Below are 24172 nucleotides of genomic sequence, written 5' to 3' on the forward strand. Positions count from 1 at the left end.
AAACTGGAATAATTATCACAGCTGTATTTCATGTTCACTGTTCAAGAAAGATTGCACAGGTTATTACGGATAAGGAAAACATGAAAAACACCAAAATCAAGCTATCTGAAATGCAAATACAATTTCTGAGATTAAAAATACTGGATGAGATTCACAGCAGATTAGACAATGAAGAAGAAAAGATAGGTCAACTTGAAGAAACAGCAACAGAAACTATCCAAAGTTAAACACAGAGAAAAAAGATCGAAAAAATTAATGAATCACCAGTGAGCTGTGGAACAAATTCAGTCAGACTAAAACACATGTAATTGGAATCCCTGTGGGAGAAAGAGAGAAGGTGAACATTATTGAAAAAATAACATCCCTCAATTCCCCAAATCCTGATAAAAAAATCTAAACCAGTAGTGCTCAGCTGGGGATGATTCTGCCCTTGAGGAAATATGACAATGTCTGGAGTCATATTGCTTGTCACAAGAGGAGAGTTATACTGGGATCTAGTGGGTAGAAGCCAGGAATACTGCTGATCATTCTATATGCATATCCAGCCTCCACCAGACCCCATAGTCCTGAGACTGAGAAAGTCAGCTCTAAACATGCAGGTCCAAGAAGCCAAATCGGCCCCGAGCACAAAGAGAGCGAGAAAGAGAGAGAGAAGGAAAAAACAGCATCAAGGCATGTCGTAATTGCACTGCCTGAATCTATGATAAAGAGAAATCTTAAAAGTAGCCAGAACAAAAAGGCATGTTATGTCACAACAACAATGATAAGAATGATAATGAACTTCTCTTCAGGAGCAGTGTAAGCCAGAAAGTAGTGCAATAACATTTTTAAAGGACCGGGGTCTAAGTGTGGGGCTGTAAACCTACATATACAGAAATACAGTTAGAAAATTTTTAGAAAACTAAGGCAAAACAAAGACTTTAGTGAAGAATTCACCTTCAGTAGATTTGTAGTACAGGACATATTTTTTAAAGTTCTTCAGGAATAAAAAATTATACCAGGTTGAAATCTGCAAGGAGAAATAGACAAATCACAAGAGATTCTAACACTCCTCTGAACAACTGAAAGAATGAGTAGGCAGAAAAATCAGGAAAGACAGAGAAGACTTGAACAATATTATCAATGACCTAATTGTTATTAAGAAAATACTCCACCCAAGAAGAGCAGAATATGTATTTTTTTTCAAGTGCACATGGAATGATTACCAAGACAGGCCATATCTGGGCTATAAAACAATTTAAAATAATTTAAACAATACAAAGTATATTCTCTGACTACAACAGAATTACATTAGAGATAAATATTAGAAAGATATCTAAAAAGAAAATCACCAAACATTTTTGAAACAAGGCAGTACCTGAAACAAGAGAGTAGAGAGCAGGGTACAACCTTTAAAAGAATGACACAGACCAAAAAAAAAAAAAAAGAATGACACAGGGACCTCCCTGTTTGTCCAGTGGTTAAGAATCTGCCTTCCAATGCAGGGGACATGGGCTTGATCCGTGGTCAAGGAACTAAGATCCCACATGTCATGGGGCAACTAAGTCCACACACCACAACTAGATACGCTCGCAAACCACAAGAGCGAGCCTGCATGCTGCGATGAAAATCTTGTATGCCACAACTAAGATCCAATGTAGCCAAATAAATAAATATTTTTTAAAAGATAAAAGAATGCCATAGCTTGAGGGTACAACATAAACTGATTAGAACCAAAAGGTCCAAGATGGCAGACAAGGTTCCATTCCACCAGATCTTGAGGGTCATTATATACTCATTGTGTCCACTTAAAAAATAATCACAACCTAAGCTGAGACATGTTTTATTTGGTGGGAATTTTTAGGACTTCGAGCCTGGGAGAGAGCATCTCAAGTAACCCTGAGAGAACTGCTCTGAGGAAGTAGGGGTGGGGTGGGGTTGAGGAGCTGGGGGGAGGGGAGGGGGGAAGCCAGGTTACTTAGAAGTTTGCAACAAAGGATGGGTAGTCTGAACGTGGAAAGTATTTTTGTGAATTAAAGAAAACCAGATATCGCAAGTTAAGGAATTTAGCACTTTTCTATGTGTGGGAAGATCCAAGGGTCTGGGCTCACTGAAATCATTCCTTTCATGCGTATCTAAGCTCTCTGGGGCCAGTATCCTGTTTTTCAGTCTAAGTTTCTCAGGGCTTACAGTAGGGATTGTTGCAGTCTAATGGCTGCCAAATCACAAGTATTGTTTTCCTTCCTGAGTGCCCTCAGGGCTCAGAAGTTCACATTTGGAGGGCTGGACATCTTTCTTTACGGATGTGGCAGGAAATACTCATTCTCTCCAAAATTACTGCAGATGGTGACTGCAGCCATGAAATTAAAAGACGCTTACTCCTTGGAAGAAAAGTTATAACCAACCTGGACATCATATTAAAAAGCAGAGACATTACTTTGCCAACAAAGGTCCGTCTAGTCAAGGCTATGGTTTTCCCAGTGGTCATGTATGGATGTGAGAGTTGGACTGTGAAGAAAGCTGAGCGCCGAAAATCACTTTGTCTCTCACTGAATTCTTTCTGTGATAAGATATCAGGAACCTGAACTTCATTAAGTCCTGTGTGTGATCTCAATTAAAAAACTGTGGGTTCAAAAAAAAAAAAAAGAACAAAAAAAACTGTGGGTTCAAGTCCCAATCTGAGTTCCATGATTTACTGACCCCATGGGGCTCCTGAGCACAGAACATTTTGAATCCTCCACTTCCTGTAGGGAATAGACCCTCAGATTTGAACAACTGCTAACCAGGGAAAGGAGGGGATGCAGAGATGAGGGAGGAGCAGCCAAGAAACAACAGTGCAGCCTTGAGCAGGGTTCCTGGTTCTACCTCAAGGTAGATACACATAGCAATATCTTTGAGTTCTTTGCAGGACTAAAACCTCCAAGTAGATGTTAGCATTCCAGAGGAGGCCACCTGAGGCCAGATTAAAGAACCCAGAGAAGCTCATCAGGAGATTCATGCTAGCGCTCAGAGAGGGAGCAGTCAGGAAGGCAGGAGGCCAAGGCAAGTTCTGGGTCTGTCATCTGCTTAGAGATTGACAAATCAGATGAAGGGCGTAAAAAGTCAAAGGTGACACTGAGGGTTTTACCCTGAGCTTCCTTTCTCATTCGTAAAACACAGAGTATAATCCCCACACCCTGGGGTGTTGGAAGCATTCAGAGATAATGGAAGTAAAGTATCTGGCAACCAGGGAGACCCAGTTGGAGCCCAACAAGCAGCGGCCCCGCCTCTCTTATCTTTGCCAATCCCCTATTCCACCAGTCTGACTGGCCACTTCCTGTGCACTTTCTGGGTGTCCGCTTGGGTGTCACCTCTGCAGGGAATCTTCCCCTGATGCCTATTCCTCCCCCTCCCCCCCGATATTGCCCCAGGGCAATAACCTGCCCCGATATTGTTACATATCATGACTCTTCCAGGGACAGGCACTCTGTCCCCAACACCTGTAAGAGTCTTTGCCTGTCCCCTTCTACTGCCACCCTAAGCTTTGTTGTCAATGCCTGCACCAGATTCCCACCTTTTATTCTCTCCCTCCCTCAGGCCAGCCTCATACGAAGGTGTGGAGTTGGGTAGGGGTTTGGAGTTCGGACAGCTTGGGTCAGAGTTCAGTTCAGTTCAGTCGCTCAGTCATGTCCGACTCTTTGTGACCCCATGAATCGCAGCACGCCAGGCCTCCCTGTCCATCACAAACTCCCAGAGTTTGCTCAAACCCATGCCCATCGAGTCAATGATGCCATCCAGCCATCTCATCCTCTGTTGTCCCCTTCTCCTCCTGCCCCCAATCCCTCCCAGCATCAGGGTCTTTTCCAATGAGTCAACTCTTCACATGAGGTGGCCAAAGTATTGGAGTTTCATCCTCAGCATCACTCCTTCCAAAAGGACTGATCTCCTTTAGGATGGACTGATTGGATCTCCTTGCAGTCCAAGGGACTCTCAAGAGTCTTCTCCAACACCACAGTTCAAAAGCATCAATTTTTTGGTGCTCAGCTTTCTTCACAGTCCAACTCTCACATCCATACATGACCACTGGAAAAACCATAGCCATGACCAGATGGACCTTTGTTGGCAAAGTAATGTCTCTGCTTTTTAATATGCTATTTATGTTGGTCATAACTTTCCTTCCAAGAGTAAGCGTCTTTTAATTTCATGGCTGCAGTCACCATCTGCAGTGATTTTGGAGCTCAAAAATATAAAGTCTGACACTGTTTCCACTGTCTCCCCATCTATTTCCCATGAGGTGATGGGACCAGATGCCATGATCTTAGTTTTCTGAATGTTAAGCTTTAAGCCAACTTTTTGACTTTCCTCTTTCACTTTCATCAAGAGGCTTTTTAGTTCCTCTTCACTTTCTGCCATAAGGGTGGTGTCATCTGCATATCTGAGGTTATTGATATTTCTCCCGGCAATCTTGATTCCAGCTTGTGCTTCTTCCAGCCCAGGGTTTCTCATGATGTACTCTGCATATAAGTTAAATAAGCAGGGTGACAATATACAGCCTTGATGTACTCCTTTCCCTTGGGTCAGAAAGGACCATCAATTCTCAGAGTATCAGCCTTTCATCTTATGTTAATCAAACTCAAATAAGGCCTGTTCCTCCTCTCTTCTCTTCCGGAACATCTCTCCCACTGAGACTGAATGGTGAACACAGGCCTTATGGCTTTTCAGGACTTGGGACTCTTGGTGCTAAGACCAGGATAGACTGGCTGTTTGGGCATCATACTCCTACTGTGGTTGAATGCCCTAAAAGTAATTTTTTATTTTCACAAGTAAAATTATGACATAGTCTCCTCAGACAAATAAACCGCTAAACCACTAAAAGGAATCAGGGCTCCTTAGAGAAATGGGTGATTCCAGGTCTGGGACATAGAGTACAAGATGATCCTGAAACAACTTTGCTATAATCAAAGAAAATTCTCAAAAATCATGACATGTTGAAAGGACACAGACTCAGCTGAGCAGTTTCCACTAGCCAGATCTGCTGCATTGGAGCGTCTAAGTGAATATGGAGAATAATGGATTATAACTCATTAAGTAAAATAAGAATCCACAGATTCATACCACTAACGAATGAAATATCTTCTCTAAAGTACCAAGTTACTAAGTGGAGCAGGAATGAGGGAAATAGAATAGTCTGGTTAATAATCTAATCTCTTTAGGGAAGAAATATCAATGAAAACTAGTGAGCTGAAAGTTTGAAGAGCTCGTATAAGTCAATATAAAAAAACCAAACAATACAATTAAAAAAATGGGCTAGAAACCTGAACAGACATTTTTCCAAGAAAGACATGTGGATGGCTAATAGGCACATGAAAAGATGCTCAACACTATTAATTATTAGAAAAATGCAAATCAAAACCATAATAAGCTATCATCTCACACCTGTAAGAATGGGCTTCCCAGGTGGCACTAGTGGTAAAGAACCCACCTGCCAATACAAAAGACATAAGAAATGTGGGTTTAGATCCCTGGGTTAGGAAGATACCCTGGAGGAGGGCATGGCAACCCACTCCAGTATTCTTGCCTGGAGAATCCCATGGACAGAGAAGCCTGGCAGGCTATAGTCCACAGGGTTGCAAAGAGTCGCTATCATCAAGACTACAAACAACAAATGTTGGTGAGTATATAGAGAAAAGAGAACTCTTGTAAACTGTTGTTAGGAATGTAAATTGGTGCAGCCACTGTGGAAAAACAGTATGGAAGTTCCTCAAAAAACCAAAAAAAAAAAAAAAAAGAATTAGTATGCTGCTGCTGCTAAGTTGCTTTAGTCGTGTCCAACTCAGTGCGACCGTATAGATGGCAGTCCACTAGGCTCCTCTGTCCCTGGGATTCTCCAGGCAAGAATACTGGAGAGGGCTGCCATTTCCTTCTATAATGCATGCATGCATGCTAAGTCGCTTCAGTCGTGTCGGACTCTATGCAACCCCATAGACAGCAGCCCACCAGGCTCCTCTGTCCACGGAATTCTCTAGGCAAGAGTACTAGAGTGGGTTGCCATTTCCTTCTCCACCCAAAGTTCATAGCAGCATTATTTACAGTAGACAAGATATGCAAACAGCCTAAATGTCTAACAACAGGTAAGTGGATAAAGACTATGTGGTATGCAATGAGGTACCATTACACGCCAGTCAGGATGGCTGCTATCCAAAAGTCTACAAGCAATAAATGCTGGAGAGGGTGTGGAGAAAAGGGAACCCTCTTACACTGTTGGTGGGAATGCAAACTAGTATAGCCACTATGGAGAACAGTGTGGAGATTTCTTAAAAAACTGGAATTAGAACTGCCATATGACCCAGCAATCCCACTTCTGGGCATACACACCGAGGAAACCAGATCTGAAAGAGACACGTGCATCCCAATGTTCATCACAGCACTGTTTATCATAGCCAGGACATGGAAGCAACCTAGATGCCCATCAGCAGACGAATGGATAAGGAAGCTGTGGTACATATACACCATGGAATATCACTCAGCCATTAAAAAGAATTCTTTTGAATCAGTTCTAATGAGATGGATGAAACTGGAGCCCATCATACAGAGTGAAGTAAGCCAGAAAGATAAAGACCATTACAGTATACTAACACATATATATGGAATTTAGAAAGATGGTAACAATAACCCTATATGCAAAACAGAAAAAGAGACTTAGATGTATAGAACAGACTTTTGGACTCTGGGAGAAGGCGAGGGTGGGATGTTTCAAGAGAACAGCATCGAAACATGTATATTGTCTAGGGTGAAACATCACCAGCCCAGGTTGGATGCATGAGACAAGTGCTTGGACCTGCTGCACTGGGAAGACCCAGAGGGATCAGGTGGAGAGGGAGGTGGGAGGGGGGATCGGGATGGGGAATACATGTAAAAAAAAAAAAAAAGAAAACAAACAAAAAAAACATGAAAGCAAACTTAAAAAAAAAAAAAGACTATGTGGTATGAAATAGTACTGTCATTAAAAAAAATTAAATTTTGCCACCTGCAACAACATGGATAGACCTATATATTATGCTAAGTGAAATGACACAAAGACAAATACTGTATAACTTTTATGTGGAAACTAAAAAATGAAACAAACTAGTGAATATAGCAACAAAGCAAGCACTCACAGATAAAGAGAACAAACTAGTGGTTACTAGTGGGGAGAAGGAAATGCGGAGGGGCTGGACAGGGGTAAGGGATCAAGAGATACAAACCACTATGTATAAAATAAAGCTACAATATATTGTAGAGGACAAGGAATATAGTCAATATTGTATAACTATAAATGGAGTATAATTTTTAAAAATTGTGAATCACTATTTTGTACACCTGAAACTCATAAATCACATCTACTGCAACAAAATATTAAAAAAGCTTGAGGAGTGATGGAATATCTGTAAATTGTCTTATAGGATAGTGATTACAAAAGAGTGCCCAGCAGCATCTGGGCGATGGGTTTACGAGCTTCCTGATAGAATTCTTTGAAAATTTAGCACCATTTCGTGATATTCCAGCCAAAGGGCATAACCTACTCTAACCCTGGAGGATGCATCCGTGTGTACATCTCTGGCTTACAAGCCTCGAAAGGTCAAGGTCATGAAGACAAAGAGCAAAGACAGTTGACTGTCGTTTGAGAGACCCAGGACCAGGTCCTGGGCTGGAACCATGCTACAAGCGCAAGGACTCTATGCTGGATTCGAGGCAGCGTCCGTGTCGACGGTCCTGAATTGGATCACTGTAGAGCGAATGGAGATGCCTAATTCTTAGGAAACACGCACGCGGCATTCCGTATTTAGCTGGATGGAAGGCGCCTCTTCTGCTAGTGGTTTGACCATTTCTACCACTGGCTAAGGCCCGAACCAGCAGGTTACAGTCCTCACCGCCACCCGGCCCGCGGTTTCCCCGACGCTCCGGGCGCTCCACCTCTGGTAGCTCATACCGGTGGCCCGCTCCACCCATCCCCTGCCCAGCGCAGTGCGAACCCTCCCCAGCGACCCACCTAGCCACCGACCCCCGTCTCCCAGGCCCTGGGGCTGGCACCGGAAAACACGTTTCCGGCTCCGCGACGGCTGACGCGCCGACCAATCACGGGCGGGGGCGGGAGGGCGTGGGGAACTACGGACCTTGTAGTCGGCGCAGCGACTGGACTACGACCCCCACAATGCTCCGCGCGGCGGCGGCGGAGACTACGGAATTGGAAGGGGCCGCCCGACCCGGCCCGGGCCAATCACGGGCGGGGGAAGACGGGCGCGGGGCACGACCGGCCTTGTAGTTGCCGCAGGCGGGACTATGGCCCCCACAGTGCCCCGCGCGACCGCGAGCTCACTGCGGCTGCGCGGCGGCGACGGCGGCGGCGGCGGCTGCGGCCGGGTTGCCGTCGGGCGGGGCGGCGGCGGCGGACAGGAGTCTTCTCTGAGCCTCCGACGGACCGAGTGGTGCGACTCGGGCCGTAGCCACCATGTCCGCGCCGTCCGAGGAAGAAGAGTACGCGCGGCTCGTGATGGAGGCGCAGCCGGAGTGGCTGCGCGCGGAGGTGAAGCGGCTGTCGCACGAACTGGCCGAGACCACGCGTGAGAAGATCCAGGCGGCCGAGTACGGGCTGGCAGTCCTCGAGGAGAAGCACCAACTCAAACTGCAGTTCGAAGAGCTCGAGGTGGACTACGAGGCCATCCGCGGCGAGATGGAGCAGCTCAAGGAGGTAAGGAGCAAGGGCGGCTGGCGCCACGCCCTCCGCGCCCCCCGGCCGTTTCCGACGCGGGATCCGATCCCTCGTCCCACGTAGCTGACCTCCGCGCCGACCCCAGAATCGGCCCTTGACCCGAGCCAAGAAGGCGCCCCCCGAGGCAGCCGCCGACCCAGGCCAAACTGACCACTTACCCCGAGTTAGGTCGACCACCAGCCGACTGCTGACTCCGGGCCGACCAGACCAACACCGGGGCACCCAGGGTCACTGTGCTTGGCCGTCCCGGAGGCGGCCCTGCGGTGGATGAAGGGCCTTAGGTGCGGTGGGCGATTTGGGTTCTAGAAACCCTGGCCTCCGCGTCAAGGGCTGCGGTGGAGCTTGGTGGTCAGCCTTTCTGCTCTTGATCGCAGGTCTCGGGCACGGTGGGGGTGTTGTCCTCTGCGGCGTTTGACTTTTCGGGTAGGGGGGATGGGAACGTGGGATGGATGCAGGTGGCCGACTAGGAAACACCAGGCTTGTGTCTCCAACATTTCTATGTATATCATCTCCGGTCTCTGGGCGCAGCTGCCTTCAGCGGTTTCAGCGTCTTGTGTGAGCGCCGGGACACCAGGAAAGGGTCAAGTTGGGGTCTTGCCTTGCATGTGGCCATCACAGCTGGCGGGGGTATCCCACAGGCCTTCCCCATGCTCGGCTCTCTGACCACCCTGCTGGTTACTTCTCTGGGATACAGTGTTCTGTCCCCTTCCTCTCCTAGTTGCCCATCCAGGCCCTTTCCCAAAGTTGAGGGACACGTCTGTAGATTTTTGTCGCAGGTGTAGGCTTATCTCTCCTGTGATATTTTTACTCTGGGATGAACAGGTTGGATCACTCGGCTACCAAGAAATCTTGCAGTGGTAAAACTGGGCAGTCCTTCCCTGAAGTGGTTCTCTTAGATGATTTTAAACACCATTTCATATCTCAGTCCTTCTTGACTCCCCAGCCTTGTTGTAGGGGTGGGAAGGGAGAAGTTGCTTTCTGGGTGGACACCCAGGTTTGGACCCAGGTCTAGCCCCTTACTGGTGATGGGGCTATGAGTATGAACCTTCTCCCACCGCACCATCTCACCCAGAAAGGGTTCATCTGAGAGATATTTTAAAAGGCTAGAGAAGGTGTCAGATATTTAGCCTGTCAGTGTCTGAGATAGTCTTCTCCTTCCCTACTTGATTCTTCCCTTGTCCAGGTGGGCTCTTGGCCCTTGGTCTCAGGATCCACCACATTTGCTGCTTCTCCAGCTGCCCACCTCCCAGCAGCCTGCTCCTGATGGCCTCAGGCAGGTCCCTGGAGTGTTTTGAGTCTACATGCCTCACTCAGGAGACCAGTCAGGTCCTCTTCTGATAGTGAAGGGAGTTAATGCATGAACGTACTTAAATCTGCTTAGTGGAACAAGTGCCCTGTTAGTACCTGTAGAAGACAGATAGGGTGCCCGAGGAGGATGGTTGTGTAGCTCCTTCAACTCAAGGTCTTGTATGTGTCAGCAGGTATTGATACCTCTTCCAAGCCAGCCTTATCTGGCACTAAATCTACTAGAGAGGTGATATGTAATCCCTCTGGCAAAACCTCATCTTGGTGTATGGGGTAGGGAAATGATGGAGGGAGGCTTAGGGGTCTTGAGAAAATGAAGTGGGAGCATCTTAGGTTCGTTCACCTTCTCTGCAGCTCAGAGGGGAGCCTGGCCTTCCCCAGCCCCTCCCCTCAGAGTCTGTTCAGATGGAAGTCTCAGCCGAAGCTAGAGGAAGGTGCGTTAGAGCCTCAGTAGATATTGCCAGAAAGCTCACATCAGTTTACTCAAAGTCATGTCAGCCTAGGCTCTTGTCAGCCTCTCTAAGTCATTGTATTGTTATACTTCAAAGTATTAACTCTTATTTTAAAAAATAAAGATTTAGGGACTTCCCTGGTGGTACAGTGGCTAAGACGCCTCATTCTCAGTGCAGGGGGTGTAGGTTCGATCCCTGATCAGGGAACTAGATCCCAAATGCTGCTTCAGAGAGACCCAGTGCAGCTAAATAAATAAAGATAATTTGAAAAAAATAAAAATAAAAATTTAAGGCGACAATATCAATTGGATCTTTTTTTAATTTTATTTTTTTCTCCTGTAGAGAGATGAGCCATCTTCATTCTTTTTAAAGTTTTATATCTTTAACTAAAGTGGGTTCAGTTACTAACAAATCGTGCCACAGAGGTACCTGTATTCCTGTTTAGCATTTGTAGATAATATTGGCTTGAGGGAGGAAAGCTGACTGGCCTATCCCAGGTGACTGGGTTTGTGACCAGACCTGAAGAGTGTCCTGTGCAGGGCAGTGGTGCTGGCCTTTCTCATTTGGTAAGTGTATGTGTGTCCATGTCCTGCTGACAACATGGTATTAGGGAGGAGGGGTACCAATGGCCCATTTTGCTGGTGATTGAGCCTGGCTTAGTAAGGGCCCTGTCTGTCCCAAGTTCTGCTGTGTCCCTTCCCCACCATGGTGGGGAAGAGAATCGGATAAATTTTGGTCAGCCATGTGGTGTTTCCTGTCCTTAGTGGCCATGGAACATCTTGCTCTGTGTCCTCAGCTGCAGTTTGAGGAGGGCAGGGGTACTGGACTGACAGTTGCTGCCTGCAGGGCTCAGGTAGGTACCGGGAGTGGGTAGCTCTTTGGAATGTGAGGGTTTGGTTTGGAATGTGAGGGCCAGTGGTGGGGATCCTAGCGCAGTCTCAGCCCCATCCTCGTTCGACTTCCAGAGAGAGCAGGAAGATAAGGTCTGGGTGTCCTTGCTGGCTTCTGTGCTACCTCAGGATCTTGACTGTGCAGTATACTTATGTCCCAGGGAACCCAGGGGTGGAATTTGGTGAGCTGCAGCCTGTCACAGGCTGGGACTGGTGCCTGGCACAAAGTAAGTGCTTACTCAGTAAGCACACACAGTAAGTGTGTGCTGGCTGGTATCTTCAGCTTCTCTCTTCCGTCTGCCTCACCCAAGCCTGGATACCCTCCCTGCTGTCCCTGTCATCACCTTGTCCCTACTCGTTGCAGGGTCTGGAGTGGCCCCACTGCATCTCCTGGAGGGCAGCCTGAGCCTCTGGCCTGCTCAGCCTGCACTGCTCCCCTGCCTCCTGATTGCCTTCGTGGCCCTCACTATCCCTGCCTCTTCCCAGTCTTGGATCTTGGAAGTCCTGCCTGCCCTTCAAGGCCTGGATGCTTTTCAGAGCCTCCTCTGGACTTGTCTGAGCCCAGCTCCCAGGTGAGCCCACCTGGGTATCCCTCTCATCCTGTAGGCTCAGCAGCCGCATGAAAACTGTGGCAGAGCTGGTGAGAGCAGCTGCACTGTCCTCTTTGCTTCCTTCTTCCCATCTCTCTTGTATCATAATTTCCTCTCTCAGAGGATGGGGAAACCAAGGTAGGGATGGGTGTGAGTGTCTGAGGAAGGTCCAGTAGCTCAGACCAAATTGGAAGTGGTCCTTGGGCACCAGATTCCTCTCTAAGTCTGTAGAAGTTCCAGCCGTGAGCTGGCTCCAGAGGAGGGTGATGTGAGGGCTGCTGCCCAGGCTTCACACCTGTTGATGAGTGGCTCTCGCCTCCCTGTGCCCCACCAACTCCTGCAGTCCTCATTCTGACTTTTGGGGTCACTACCCTATTATGTCTGTTGTACTCCTGTGGAAACCAAGGTACCAAGAAGTTGACTTTGACTCGAGACTGTGAGCCCAGGCAACCTGTCCCCAAGAGAGTGGAAACATGCGGAGGCAGGAAGGTAATGGGAATCCTCTGTGCAAGGCTCAACCTCCTCACGTGTTTATCTTGGGACAGGAAAAGTCCTGATTTGGGCCAAACCCTGTGAGGATCCCACTTATCTGATACCACCCTAGAACTTGGAGCAGAGAGCCGTTGGGGATTGGGAGGCTCTGGCAGTCCCGTGGGCCTCTCAGGGCCAGCTCTGTGGCAGTCTGCTTTGGCATGGAGAAGCCTGACTTGGGATAGAAGTTAAGTTCCAGGGAGTCCTGGAGGTGCTGTGGTGGCCCTGCCCCCAGGGATCTGACTGTTGGGAGAGGCAGCTTCCAGCATCCAAAGGCAGTGACCGCGTGGCCCGCTGTGTCTACATCGCTGGGCACTCCCCACTTGCCTGCCTGTAGAGCTTGAGCCTGGTGGGCATTGTGGAGCAATCCTGAGGGCTCTGCCACTTCTAAAAACTCGTGAGACCATGTCACCTGGCAATCTGTTTTCCTTCAGGCCGTGGTGGGTGAGCAGCTGTGTCCCTCAGCCTTGTGGGGCGTGGCTTTGGGCAGGTGGATGGACGCACTTAGAAGGAGCTGCTTTTCCATGACTGGTGCAGGAGGGAGGCCAGGCCTGAGAGTGGCGCTGCCTGGGCAGGCGAGGAGCTGCTCCATGTGCTGTCGAGGGCTGTGGTTTCCGCACTCTGGCTCCAAGGGGGCAACTGCACCCTGCCTGGGCCCTCAGGAGCTATGAGGCCCCAGAGGAATGGCTCTGCCCTCAGGCCAGTGTCCCCGGGGCACTTGGCAGGTAGTGGCTGAGGCTCCTTGTGTTTGAGCAGCTGCCTCCGAGAGAGCTATGGCAAGGCGGACACAGACTCCTTCTGGGCCTTCCCGCTCAGGGAGCCCAGCCCCTTCCTGTGAAGTGGGAGATCAATTTACCCTTGTCAGCCTGGGGCAGCCACTCTTCAGTCAGACCCGCTTCTCCACATTTGTGCACTGGATAAAGGGCCGGTACACACATTGAAGGTAAAGAAAGATTTGGTTTCTTAGTGAAGTGAAAGTGGCTAGTGGGCAGAGGCTAGATGAGACCCTCCTGGGCCTCAGGCCCCATATTGTCCACTGTTGGAGTGTGGCCCCTTGAGCTACTCCCCAGAGCCAGGAGTGCCCAGTGTGACCTTCTAGCTGCTGTTCTGGGCATCAAACCTTTTGGTTTTGGCTCTGCTCTGCCCAGGGAGATGGGCTGACAGATGGGGCTGTAGGAGCAGGGTGGGTGTCAGGGACATGTGGCTGAACGGACAGTCTGGCATCAGGTAGTTGATGGCATTAAGGAGGAGAAGACTGCTTTCTTTAGAGCTTAGTATGTTTTAAAAAGTTATTCCTTTACTTTTGCTGTTGTTCAGTCCCTCAGTTGTGACTGACTCTGCGACACCATGGACTGTAGCATGCCAGGTTTCCCTATCCTTTGCTGTCTCCTGGAGTTTGCTCAAACTCATGTCTATTGAGTTGGTGATACCATCCAACCATCTCATCCTCTGTTGTCCCCTTCCCTTGCCGTCAATTTTTCCCAGCATCAAGGTCTTTTCCAGTGAGTTGGCTCTTCCCATTAGGTGGCCAAAATATTGGAGCTTCAACTTCAGCTTTCCTCCTTCCAATGAATATTCAGGGTTGATTTCCTTTAGGATTGACTGGTTTGATCTCCTTGTTGTCCATGGGACTCTAAAGAGTCTTCTCCAGCACCATAATTTGAAAGCATCAGTTCTTCAGTGCTCAGCCTTCTTTATGGTCCAACTCTCACATCCATACATGACTACTGGAAAAACCATAGCTTTGACTAGATGGCCTTTGTTGGCAAAGTGATGTCTCTGCTTTTTAATATGCTGTCTAGGTTTGTCATAACTTTTCTTCTAAGGAGCAAGAGTCTTCTAATTTCATGGCTGCAGTCACTGTCTGCAGTGATTTTGGAGCCCAAGAAAATAAAATCTGTCACTGTTTCCATTTTCTCCCCATCTATTTGCCATGAAGTGATGAGACTAGGTCCCATGGTCTTAGTTATTTGAATGTTGAGTTTTAAGCCAGCTTTTTCACTCAAAAACATCAGTTTCACATGATACATCCTCTTTCACTTTCATCAAGATCAAAAAGTAGAAATGAGCATGTCTCTATAGAAATTATGGAATATGTATGGAGGACTACTGGGTATTTCTACTTGCCAGCTTTTTCTTCCTATATGTGTATTTGAGATACATATGGTATTATAAAAACCAGAAAGTGCTTTGGGCATCTATAACAGTTGTTTTTAAGGAGACACAGGGTTTGGGGTTAGTCTCTGAGTTACAGTAAAGTATGTTTCATTCAACTGGATGAAGATAATGAAGATTTCCATGGGTTTGGAAGCTGCTATGCACGTCCAGTCTATTATATCATGTGAAATAATGGTTGTGGTTTGAGTTTTATGGGTTTGCTTTTTGAAAGCAGTTCCCCTCCTAAAGGGTTTCCATCTTGAGGGGATGTTTTATGCACAACTAGAGCAGAGACATTGGCCTGCATGTTTTCCTACCCACTTTGGCACCTCCAGCTTTGGCAGTCTCCATTCTGTGCCTTCCTCTGTAAGTACATTGATGTGTTGTGCTGAGAAGATAACTTTTTTTAAAAAAATAAAACATAGTCACAGATTAATTTTTACACCTCACAGGATTAACAGTGATGCCTTAATGTTGTCTTTTATCTGGTCAGCGTTTGGATTTCCCTGTTCGGTTCATAGTTGCTTTACTGAATTGTTGTACTGCATTATAAAATCCCTGTACTTTACCTATTCAGCACTGCTCCACCCCCCAAAAAGAACCCATGGCAGCCATTGATCCTTTACTTTTTCTGTAGTTTTCCCTTTTCTAGAATGTCATATAATTGAAATCATACAGCATGTAGCCTTTTCACATTGGGTTCTTTCACTTAGCGACATGCGTTTAAAATTGATCCATGTGTTTTCATGGCCTGATAGCTCCTTTTATTTAAAAAAGTCACAGAATTGTTTAGATATACCTTAGTTTGTTTATCCATTCAAACTGGGCATCTTGGTTACTTCCAGTTGGGGGTGTTTGCTGACAAAGCTGTTATAAAGTATCCATGTGCAGGTTTTGTGTGGACATAAATTATTAACTCTTTTAGGCAGACACCAAAGAGTATGCAACTTTTTGGATCATAGGGTAAGAGTATGTTTAGTTTTGTAAGAAGTCGCCTTGCAGATGCTGTACTAGTCTGTATTCCTGCCAGCAGTGAATGAGAGTTCCTGTTGTTCTGTCTCCTCACCTGCGTTCGGCGTTGCCAGTGTTTTGACTTTTATCTACTAGAGTAGGTGTATGGAGGCATCTCGTAGTTCTCATTTGCATTTCTCTGCTGACATATGATGTGGAGCATGTTTTCATGTGCTTGCTTGCTGTTTGTATATCTTCTTTGTTGAGGTGTCTGTTCTGATCTTTTGCTCATTTTAAAATTGAAATATTTGTTTTCTTATTATAGATTTTAAGAGTTCTTTTATCTATTTTGGATACAAGTCCTACTTTTCAAATTTGTAACCTAGTGATTTGACTTTTCATTCCCTTAACAGTGTCTTTCACAGAGCAGTTTTTAATTTGAGTGCCATTTTGCTTTCATATTAAGATTGTCCTCATCAAACCTAATGTCATGTAGATCTTTTCCTATGTTTCTGTCTAGAGGTTTGATAATTTTTGCCTTTTTTATTTAGATCTTAAATCTCTGGTTCATTTCAGGTTGGTTTTTGTAAGAGTATATAGTCTTTGTCCAGGATTCTTTTTTTTTGCGCATGGATGTACAAGTTCCAGCACCATTTGTTGATGAGACTGTAGTTTCTTTATGAAGTTGCTTTTGCTCCTCTGTCAAAGATCAGTTGCCTATTATGTGTGTGGGTCTACTCCTGGGAGTTCTATTCTGTTTTCTTGATCTGTGCAATTATCCTTTTTCCAATACTCTACTCTCTTGATTGTATGTTGCTGATTTTGTTAGGTTTGTGTCCTTTGTATGTTAGTGGCGAATCTTCCCCTTAAGGCCTGTGTTTTTTGTTGTGTGACTCAGCACAACTGGATGGCGTCTGCTGGCCTGGGTCTTCAGTCCTGCCTTGGCAGGGCTGGTCTGGTCATCATCAATCGATAGTCTTTTTTTTTTTTTTTTTTTTAATCTTGAGGAAAAGTAATAGAGTGCAAATTGTTAAAAACAAAAATCACTAGTACAGTTGGTTATGTTTTTGATAGAAGATGAGAAGTGAGACATCTCTGTGTCTTTTTAAGATGGTCCACGTTCCCTTCTGTTTGAGCAGTTCAGCTGGGGCTGTCTTTACCCCTGAGAATCCACCTGGAGAGTTGCCTAACCTACTAGCCTTATGCATTTGACTCAGGAGTTAGGGGAGAGGTGTGGACTCAGTCACTGCTCAGACCAGTGGGATTGAGTCCCACTTGGGCATTTACTAGCTGCTTGCCCCACAGGCAGAAGCTGGCTGCCAGGTCCCTCCAAAAGTGTGACAGATGTGTTCCTTTCTGGGCTTCAGATGCCTTCTCTGTTATCTCAGGTGTTCACCACCTGTGTAAGCCCCTTTCTAGCCTGCCAGGCCTCTAGGTCTGGCCCTTCCTGTGGTGCTAGGGCCAAACTCCACCCTAAAGATGCCAGGCTTTCCCCATGCCCGCTCCCCCTCTTCACCATCTTTAGGACAGGTCTTCGGGACCCATGATAGATTTATGGTTGGTGTGAGTGGTGCTCCACATGCCAGGCTGCCAAGTCTACATCTCCCGCAGACTCACTGCCAAGTACACCTCTTTTCCTTCCTGTTCTCTCAGCATCCGTCTCACTTCCACTGTGGGATGGCCCTTTGTGCCTGTGTTGGTTGAAGTCTGGATCACATCTCTCTTTTCACGACCCACAGAAGGCTGTGAGGCTTTGGAGAAGGGAGAGTGCCTGGGCCAGAGGCACAGGCGGAGGGTCAGGGTCTGACATGGCACTTTCTTTGGCTGCAGTTTGCACAGTGGCTGCTGCAACCTGAAACAATGTTGGTGCTGTTGTGATTGGGCTGAGCAGTGGCCCCAGGTAATCTACTGGATGGTGTCCAGGATGAGTCACTTGTGTAAGACAGTGAGCTCTCGTGCCTGAACTATGATGAAGTGAACTGTGTGTGCATGTATGTGCGTGTGTTCATGTGTGTGTGTGCGTCACAGCACAGGAAGAATCTCTGCAGCCTCACTCTTTGGGTGACCTCGATATGTGGAAGGTGGAGGGGCAAGGCTGAGGGAAAAGGTACCTGGCTTCAGTATAGGGTCTCAGCTGCCAGCTCAGCCTCCGGTTCTCACCTCTTTTCATGAGCAGTCAGCATCCTCAGTTCCTCAGGGTGTGTTAGTCCTTAGTGGCATTGGTCCTCAGGGTATCTGAGATTTACCCTGCAAGGGTGATTGTGATGGAATGCTGGACATGGGGGACACTTGGCCAAGACCTTTCATCTTATCTTGCTGCAGCTACTAACAGGCCCATCTACCTTCCAGGGCAGATATGAGCATCGAATCATCATTATAGCCATGCCCACGGTTCCATAGGCTCCACTCTCGTCCCCAGAGCTGCAGACCTCTGGGTTCTTGGCAGGAACACGACTTGAGTTACAGGGTCTCTGGCTGCTTGCTGACTGTGAGCCTTGTTGGATGTCTCTTCCTAAATGGCGCTAATAATATGAAGACATGTTGAGATTAGAGATGAGGTAAGAAACCCCATTCAACTCTCCTGGTGTTTCCAGCCCAGTATAGTCCTGGCTGTGCTGCACGCTGAGTGTCTTCTGAGGCGTGGGACAGATGGCAGCTGGACAGCTCCCCCCAACTGCAAGCCATTCAGTAGAGGTTTGTGTCTGGCAGCCAGCTGCCGTGGAAGACAAGAGCTTGTCCAGGACCCAGGATTGGCAGATGAACCAGGGTCTATAGGGACTGCCACCAACTACAGGGCTCAGCTGGCCAGAAGCCTGTCTGCTGACATTGGGGCAATTAGGGTGTAATCTTCTCTAAATGACACCCAATTCTGGCTAAATCCCTCCTGCCCAGGAGTGGATTCTCAGTTTTCTAAAAGCAGCTTAGTGTTTGGACACTGCCCAGGGCAGCTGGGGTTTGTGGTTGGTGACGGGATGGATGTGGCCGGGGGGACGGACGTGGGGAGTGGGGGTGTTCCCTATGTGGGCACCGATCCTTGAGTCCAGTTCTTCTGATCCCTACAGCCAGTGTGCAGATGCTCTGATGAGAAACTGAGACCGGAAGCCACACAGTGGGGAGGGCGGGCCATTGGAGAACAGCTGTCACACACGTGCCCCTCCTAGGCCTTTGGAGGGGATCTAGGACAAGGGTGGGCCATGGCATGCTGATCTGATGGATGAGAATTGTCTGCCGGACAGGGTGTATACAGGTGTGCTTGCAGCATCTGTTCCACTGCAGTTCCCAGGTGGAGCCCCCATGTCCAGGAGGCCCCACTCTCTCCTGCAGGGGGATTTGTGCAGCCTTACCAGGTGCCTTACTGCCTTCCTGCCAGATGAGGCTGTTGGGCCAATTTGGAACCCAGCTCCACCCTCAAACCAGCCCTTCTCCAGCACATCTTGCTTTTCCCAGGACACCCCAGTTCTGGGAACTACTTTGCTGCAAAGAAGTAAAGTGGGTTTTGGAGTGAGAAGCCCTGTGGTGCCACTCGGGGGAATGATCTGACTTAGCATAACCATGGTTTGCTCACCTGTGAGATGTGAGTGTTAAGTTTATGCTTTGCATGGCTTTGTGAAGATCAGATGAGATTCACACCCATCTCTGTCTCTTTTGGGTGGTAGCCAGGCCTTCCCAGGCTGCCTCCCAAAATGCTTAGGGGCCTGGGGCCATGCCTGCCACCACCTGTCTGTTCTGGAAACCTGTGAGCTAGAGAAGAGGGAGTGGGTCTGGGATAGGTCCTTCTTGGAGTGGAAGGTAAGAGCAGATAGGAAAAGCTGGCTGAGGGAGGTGAGTTGAGGTCTCTCATGGAGCACACATGGGGTCCTTTTGTGCAGGTTTGCAGATCTGTGAGGGCCTGTGTGGGGAATGGGTCTGTTTCTGGTGTCTCAGCTGACTTGGTTCCAGTGGAGGCCCATGTGGAGCCGGTGTGGTGTATTGAATTTCCTGCATGCCAGGGTCACCTGGGAACGTTCAGAAATTCCAAAGCATTGACCACACCCAGAAAGATCAAAACAGGGTGGGACATGCCATCAGAAGTTTTCATACTTCTGGAAGGATCCCAGTGGGACGATGAGTTTAAGAAACCCATCGTGTCACTGCAGCTTATGTTAGGGATCTGAACTTTCCCTGGTCACGTGGGTGGACTGTCATTCTGCACTTTTGTGGTTGCAGAATTTAATTGCATCTCTCTACCTTGGTACACAGTCAGAGCCCAGGAAAGCCCTTGGCTGTGTTCATGTGCTGGCGGGAAAGCCTGCCTCTTTGCTTCCCATGGCTAGGTGGTGGGCCACCAGCTGCCCTGGGCTGGTCCTGGAAAATGTGCATAAGCCACAGGCAGACCCAGGGAGAGGGGTGAGCCTCAGAGCGATTCCTGCTGCCAAGTCACTGGGGGTGTGTCTCCTGCTGGCTGGGGAGGGGAGATAGAGAGGAGATGCCTGCAAGGCCCGTTTCCCAGCTCCCGCAAGCACCAAGCCTCACCCAGCATCCCTACTACCTGTCCATTCACTGGACTGCTGTCCCTGTCCACCCATTGCTGATGTGGGCTTGTCACCCTCTGCAGTGCCCCCACATCCTCCCTATTCTCCAGTCATTTCACGTATATTTACTGAGCACCAGTCATTTGCCGGGCTTGGGATTGCCGGCTCTAGGCCTATACCCCATTGAGGAGGCAGAGACTCAGTTGCCAGGCATGGGCTGCCCTGTGTGCACCCCTGCTTGCATTCCCACTTGCCACACCCACTTTCCCTGTGTGAGAAGCCACCTCACCCCCACCACCCTGGCCTGCACTAATGTGTTCAAGGGGTTTGAACCCTGCCTTCCCCAGGGGTTTGAACCCTGCCTTCCCCAGCCCAGCTCTCTGCATCTGTGAACTGAAAAGACAGAGCACCAGCCCTAGGGTGGTTTTCTGTGGGGAAGGTTGCAAGTCTCAGGGTAGCCCCAGCACTTTATTTTCCTACCTGTTCCCTACTATCCCCGGGACTGATTGCCCTGAGTTCATGCCCTGCTCCCTTGATGGCTCCCTTGACGGCTGGTGACACCCCAGTCTGAAATATGGCTTGATGAGGACCCAGCAGAGATGTCACAGGGCTCTGTCCAGCCTTCCAGAGGGTTCTGTCCTTGAGTGGGAGCTTGGGCGTGTGTCCCCTCCACCCATGGTTTCTTTTCCTGGAAGTTGCTCCTCCTGGCCAGTTAGGTCTTACCCAGCTGTTGGAATTTGGCTGATTCACTGGGAGTGAAGCTGAGCTTCTCTTCTAGTGGCAGAAGGTATTGTTCAGGTCCACCTCTGACAGATGTTTTGGAGCAACAAATCTGGCTGCTGTCAAGATGATTCTATCTATAATTAGCTCTCATTTTAAAATTGAGGCATCATTTACTTATTACAAGACACAGTTGTTTGCACTCCTGTGGCTGCCCTGCCTGAGGGTCATCCTCACATACCTTCCAGCTCACGTCATCCAGTACAGCCCTGCTGGCCTGCTGCAGCAGGTTCTGTTTTAGACTTACATGTTGATGGGCTACACCCAGGTGGCCTTTTTGTCTGGCTGCTGTGAGCCAGAGGAGGCATCAGAGCTGTGAGTGTTGGTGCTTGCTTTTCTCTCTGAGCAGTAGTGCCTGGGTCACCTCCCTTTGGAGGATGCCAGAGACACCTGTCCAGGGCTCTGTGTGGACCTGCCTTCTCAGGGTCCTCGGTGATACCCATAAACAGAACTCATCTCCCTTTGTCCAGGACAGATACGCACAGATAGCCACCCTGGTTCCCTGGCTAAAAGGCCAGCTCCTCTGCAGCCTCTGCCCCTTCTGCACTTCACCCTAATGCTTGAGGGTGGCCGGGCTCTGCCAGGAGGGAGATAATCTCTGTAAGTCGTGTGAAGTAGGAGCAGGAACCAGCATAACCAGTCTCAGCCAGATCTGGGAATTAATAAGCACTGCCCCAGTAAGCCGGAACACTTCAGATTCTAGGCCTGAGACCACAGGAATGACTGGCAGGTGGGCCTGCACCTGGGAAGGGACGGTTCTGGCTCCTGGTGTGATTCTCAGGTGTGGGCAACGGAACATCAGAGCTGTGGGTCCCATGCCGGTTCTGCCTTCCAACCTGTTACACTTCTTCCTGTCTTCTGTGGCAGTTCCACCTGGGAAGTCATGTGGAGTTGCTTTTTCCCAGAGTTCAGTTTCTCACCTGGGAAAGAAGATCCCTCCTGTGAGAGAAGCTCATGGGCTCATGTTGGTGCAGACTGTGAAGTGCATAGGCCTCACGTTATTGCCAACCCTCCTGGGCCTCTCCCAACTGTTTTCTCTCTTCCCTTGGCCCCCATCAAAGCTGGAAAGCAGGGCCCGAGAAAATGGGCCTTGGAGCCACTCTGTTTCTGAGTGCTATGTGAGCCGCAGCATCTTTTTCCAGGACATCTGTCCTGGATACATCCTCATTGATTGCCATCTGTAGCCCTTTTTATTCCCCTCTCTCCCTACCCCATCCCTGGTCCAACCTGTACTTTGTAGCTGTTGTAACTTGTTTCTCTCCAGTTACCAACAAGGCTGTGTGCCTGTGTGGGGTGATAGGAAGCGTATGGCCCAGAGTGAGCCTGCAGTCCAGTTTTTTGGTTCTATTTTCTGGCTAGACCTTACATTCTTATATCAGGTTTTTGCTGAAGTGCAGTTATGGAAAGTTGATCTCCCATTGTGTCTCTGATAACTTCTGTTTCATTCGGAAAGAGTAATTGATCTCCCTGGGTTATATTCAGATCTGGGATACATTTGGTTTGGGTTATGGGGCTTCCCAGGTGGCACAGTTGATGAAATCCGCCTGCCAGTGCAGGTACCCTGGGTCCAATCCCTGGGTCAGGAAGATCCCCTGGAGGAGGAAATGGAAACCCACTGCAGTATTCTTGTCTGGAAGATCCATGGACAGAGGAGCCTGGCAGGCTACAGTCCAGGGGTCACAAAGAGTCGGACACAACTGAGCAGCTGAGCAGCAGCGGTTAATCTTACAGCTGTAATCACGTGCAGTAACACGGAGACTTTTAAGTCATGTACACAGGATTCCTGGGCACATCTGCACCCCGCTTCTGGTGATTTCTCCTCACCAAGAGCGGTGGTAGCTAAGGTACTGAGCATCTCACCTCTAGCACTTTACATTTAGATAACATTTCAGATACTGCTTCCTTTTCGATGATTTGATTTTGTTGGGTTGGCCAAAAGATTCATTTGGGTTTTTCCATAGATGTTAAGGAACTGACTAAAGCTTTTGGCCAACCCAGTGAACTCTGTTTATCATAGTTTTGATAATGGTCATACATTACTCTTTTAAAATTAAAATTAGTTTTATTAAAGTACAGAAACTACACAGATCATATTTATACAGCTTGATGTCCCCATGCAGCTCTACAGATGGAGCAAGGAGCATGTTGTCCACATCCCAGGGACTGTTCTGTGATGCTTGTCCAGAGGTAATTGTTCAGCCTCTGCCCCATAAATTGATCATGCCCATTTTCAACTTACAGTAGGCAGTCCCACAGACTTTGGGTTTTGTGTGTTCACTCTGAATTTCGTATGTAGAGACATGAATTTGCAGATTGATAGCCCTCATTGCTGGTAGGGTTGCATGTGGACACACCATGCTCGCTTCCCCAGGTTTGGGCTGTTAGATTCTGACCCTCCGCACATGCATGTAGGCAGCCCCCAGGGTGGGCACTGGTGTTGTCCACGTTAAATTCCAGGCTTTCTGGTCCATGTGTCCTAGTTGCCAGCCTGGTGCTAGCTTTCTCTTACCAGTGGACCTCTCCTGTGTTGACCCTCTTTGTGAGGAGCCTATTCAGGATCTTTACCAGTTTTTCTGTGGGCTGTCTAGTTTTTTCTTTCTGATGTGTCAGAGGTCGTGATGTAGTTTAGATGTGGATCCTCCTGCCCTCCAGCAGTAGGTCTACCACTGGTGTGATAGAAGGAGCTGGCGTGAGAGGGTTAGGGATGGCCCAGAGTTACAGCTCTGCCTCTACCCAGGGTAGATGAGGCCTTAATGTGGCTTTGGCCTCTTGGACTCAGTTTCTTCCTTCATCAGCTGGGAACCAGAATTCTCCTGAGAACTTTAAGCTAGGCAGTAAGTGAAATAATCGATTTAAGGAGAATTTTAAGAGTGGTAGCTATTGTTGCTAATACTAAATTATTTTAAATAGTAGGAGACCTTCTACCTACTATAATGGCTGAAATAGAAAGACCAGTGATAACAAGCATTGACAAGAATGTGGAGAAATCAAAACCCACACTTGAAAGGAAAATGGTATGCTGCTTTGGCAAATCATTTGGCAATTTCTCAAACTGTCAGACATAAAGTTATCATATATATGTACCATTAGTTCACTCCTACATACACACCCAGGGAATTGAAAATATGTGTCCACACAACTAATACGTACGTGTTCATAGTAGTAGTATTCATGACAACCCAAAAGGGGGAACAACCCAAATGTCCATCAGCTGATGAATGGATAAACACTTGTGGTCCATGCATACAATGGGATAGTATTTGGCAATAAAAAGAAGTGAAGTGCTGGTACACACTAT

The 24172-nt window shown here is 48.0% G+C and overlaps 1 protein-coding gene across 2 annotated transcripts in view; it reads left to right on the top strand.

Annotated features, from left to right (window-relative positions):
• Positions 1–8308: 8308 nt before the first annotated feature.
• The window catches only part of BICD2 (BICD cargo adaptor 2), a 54122-nt gene continuing 38258 nt past the window's right edge, over positions 8309–24172 (top strand). For both annotated transcript variants that reach the window (XM_020883134.2, XM_020883136.2), the window contains exon 1: positions 8309–8686. In XM_020883134.2, the coding sequence (XP_020738793.1) occupies positions 8447–8686 (240 nt within the window). In that variant the 5' untranslated portion in view covers positions 8309–8446. The remainder of the gene's footprint in view (positions 8687–24172) is intronic.

This window comes from Odocoileus virginianus, chromosome 31, assembly GCF_023699985.2.
Source record: "Odocoileus virginianus isolate 20LAN1187 ecotype Illinois chromosome 31, Ovbor_1.2, whole genome shotgun sequence".
Taxonomy (NCBI): Eukaryota; Metazoa; Chordata; class Mammalia; order Artiodactyla; family Cervidae; genus Odocoileus; species Odocoileus virginianus.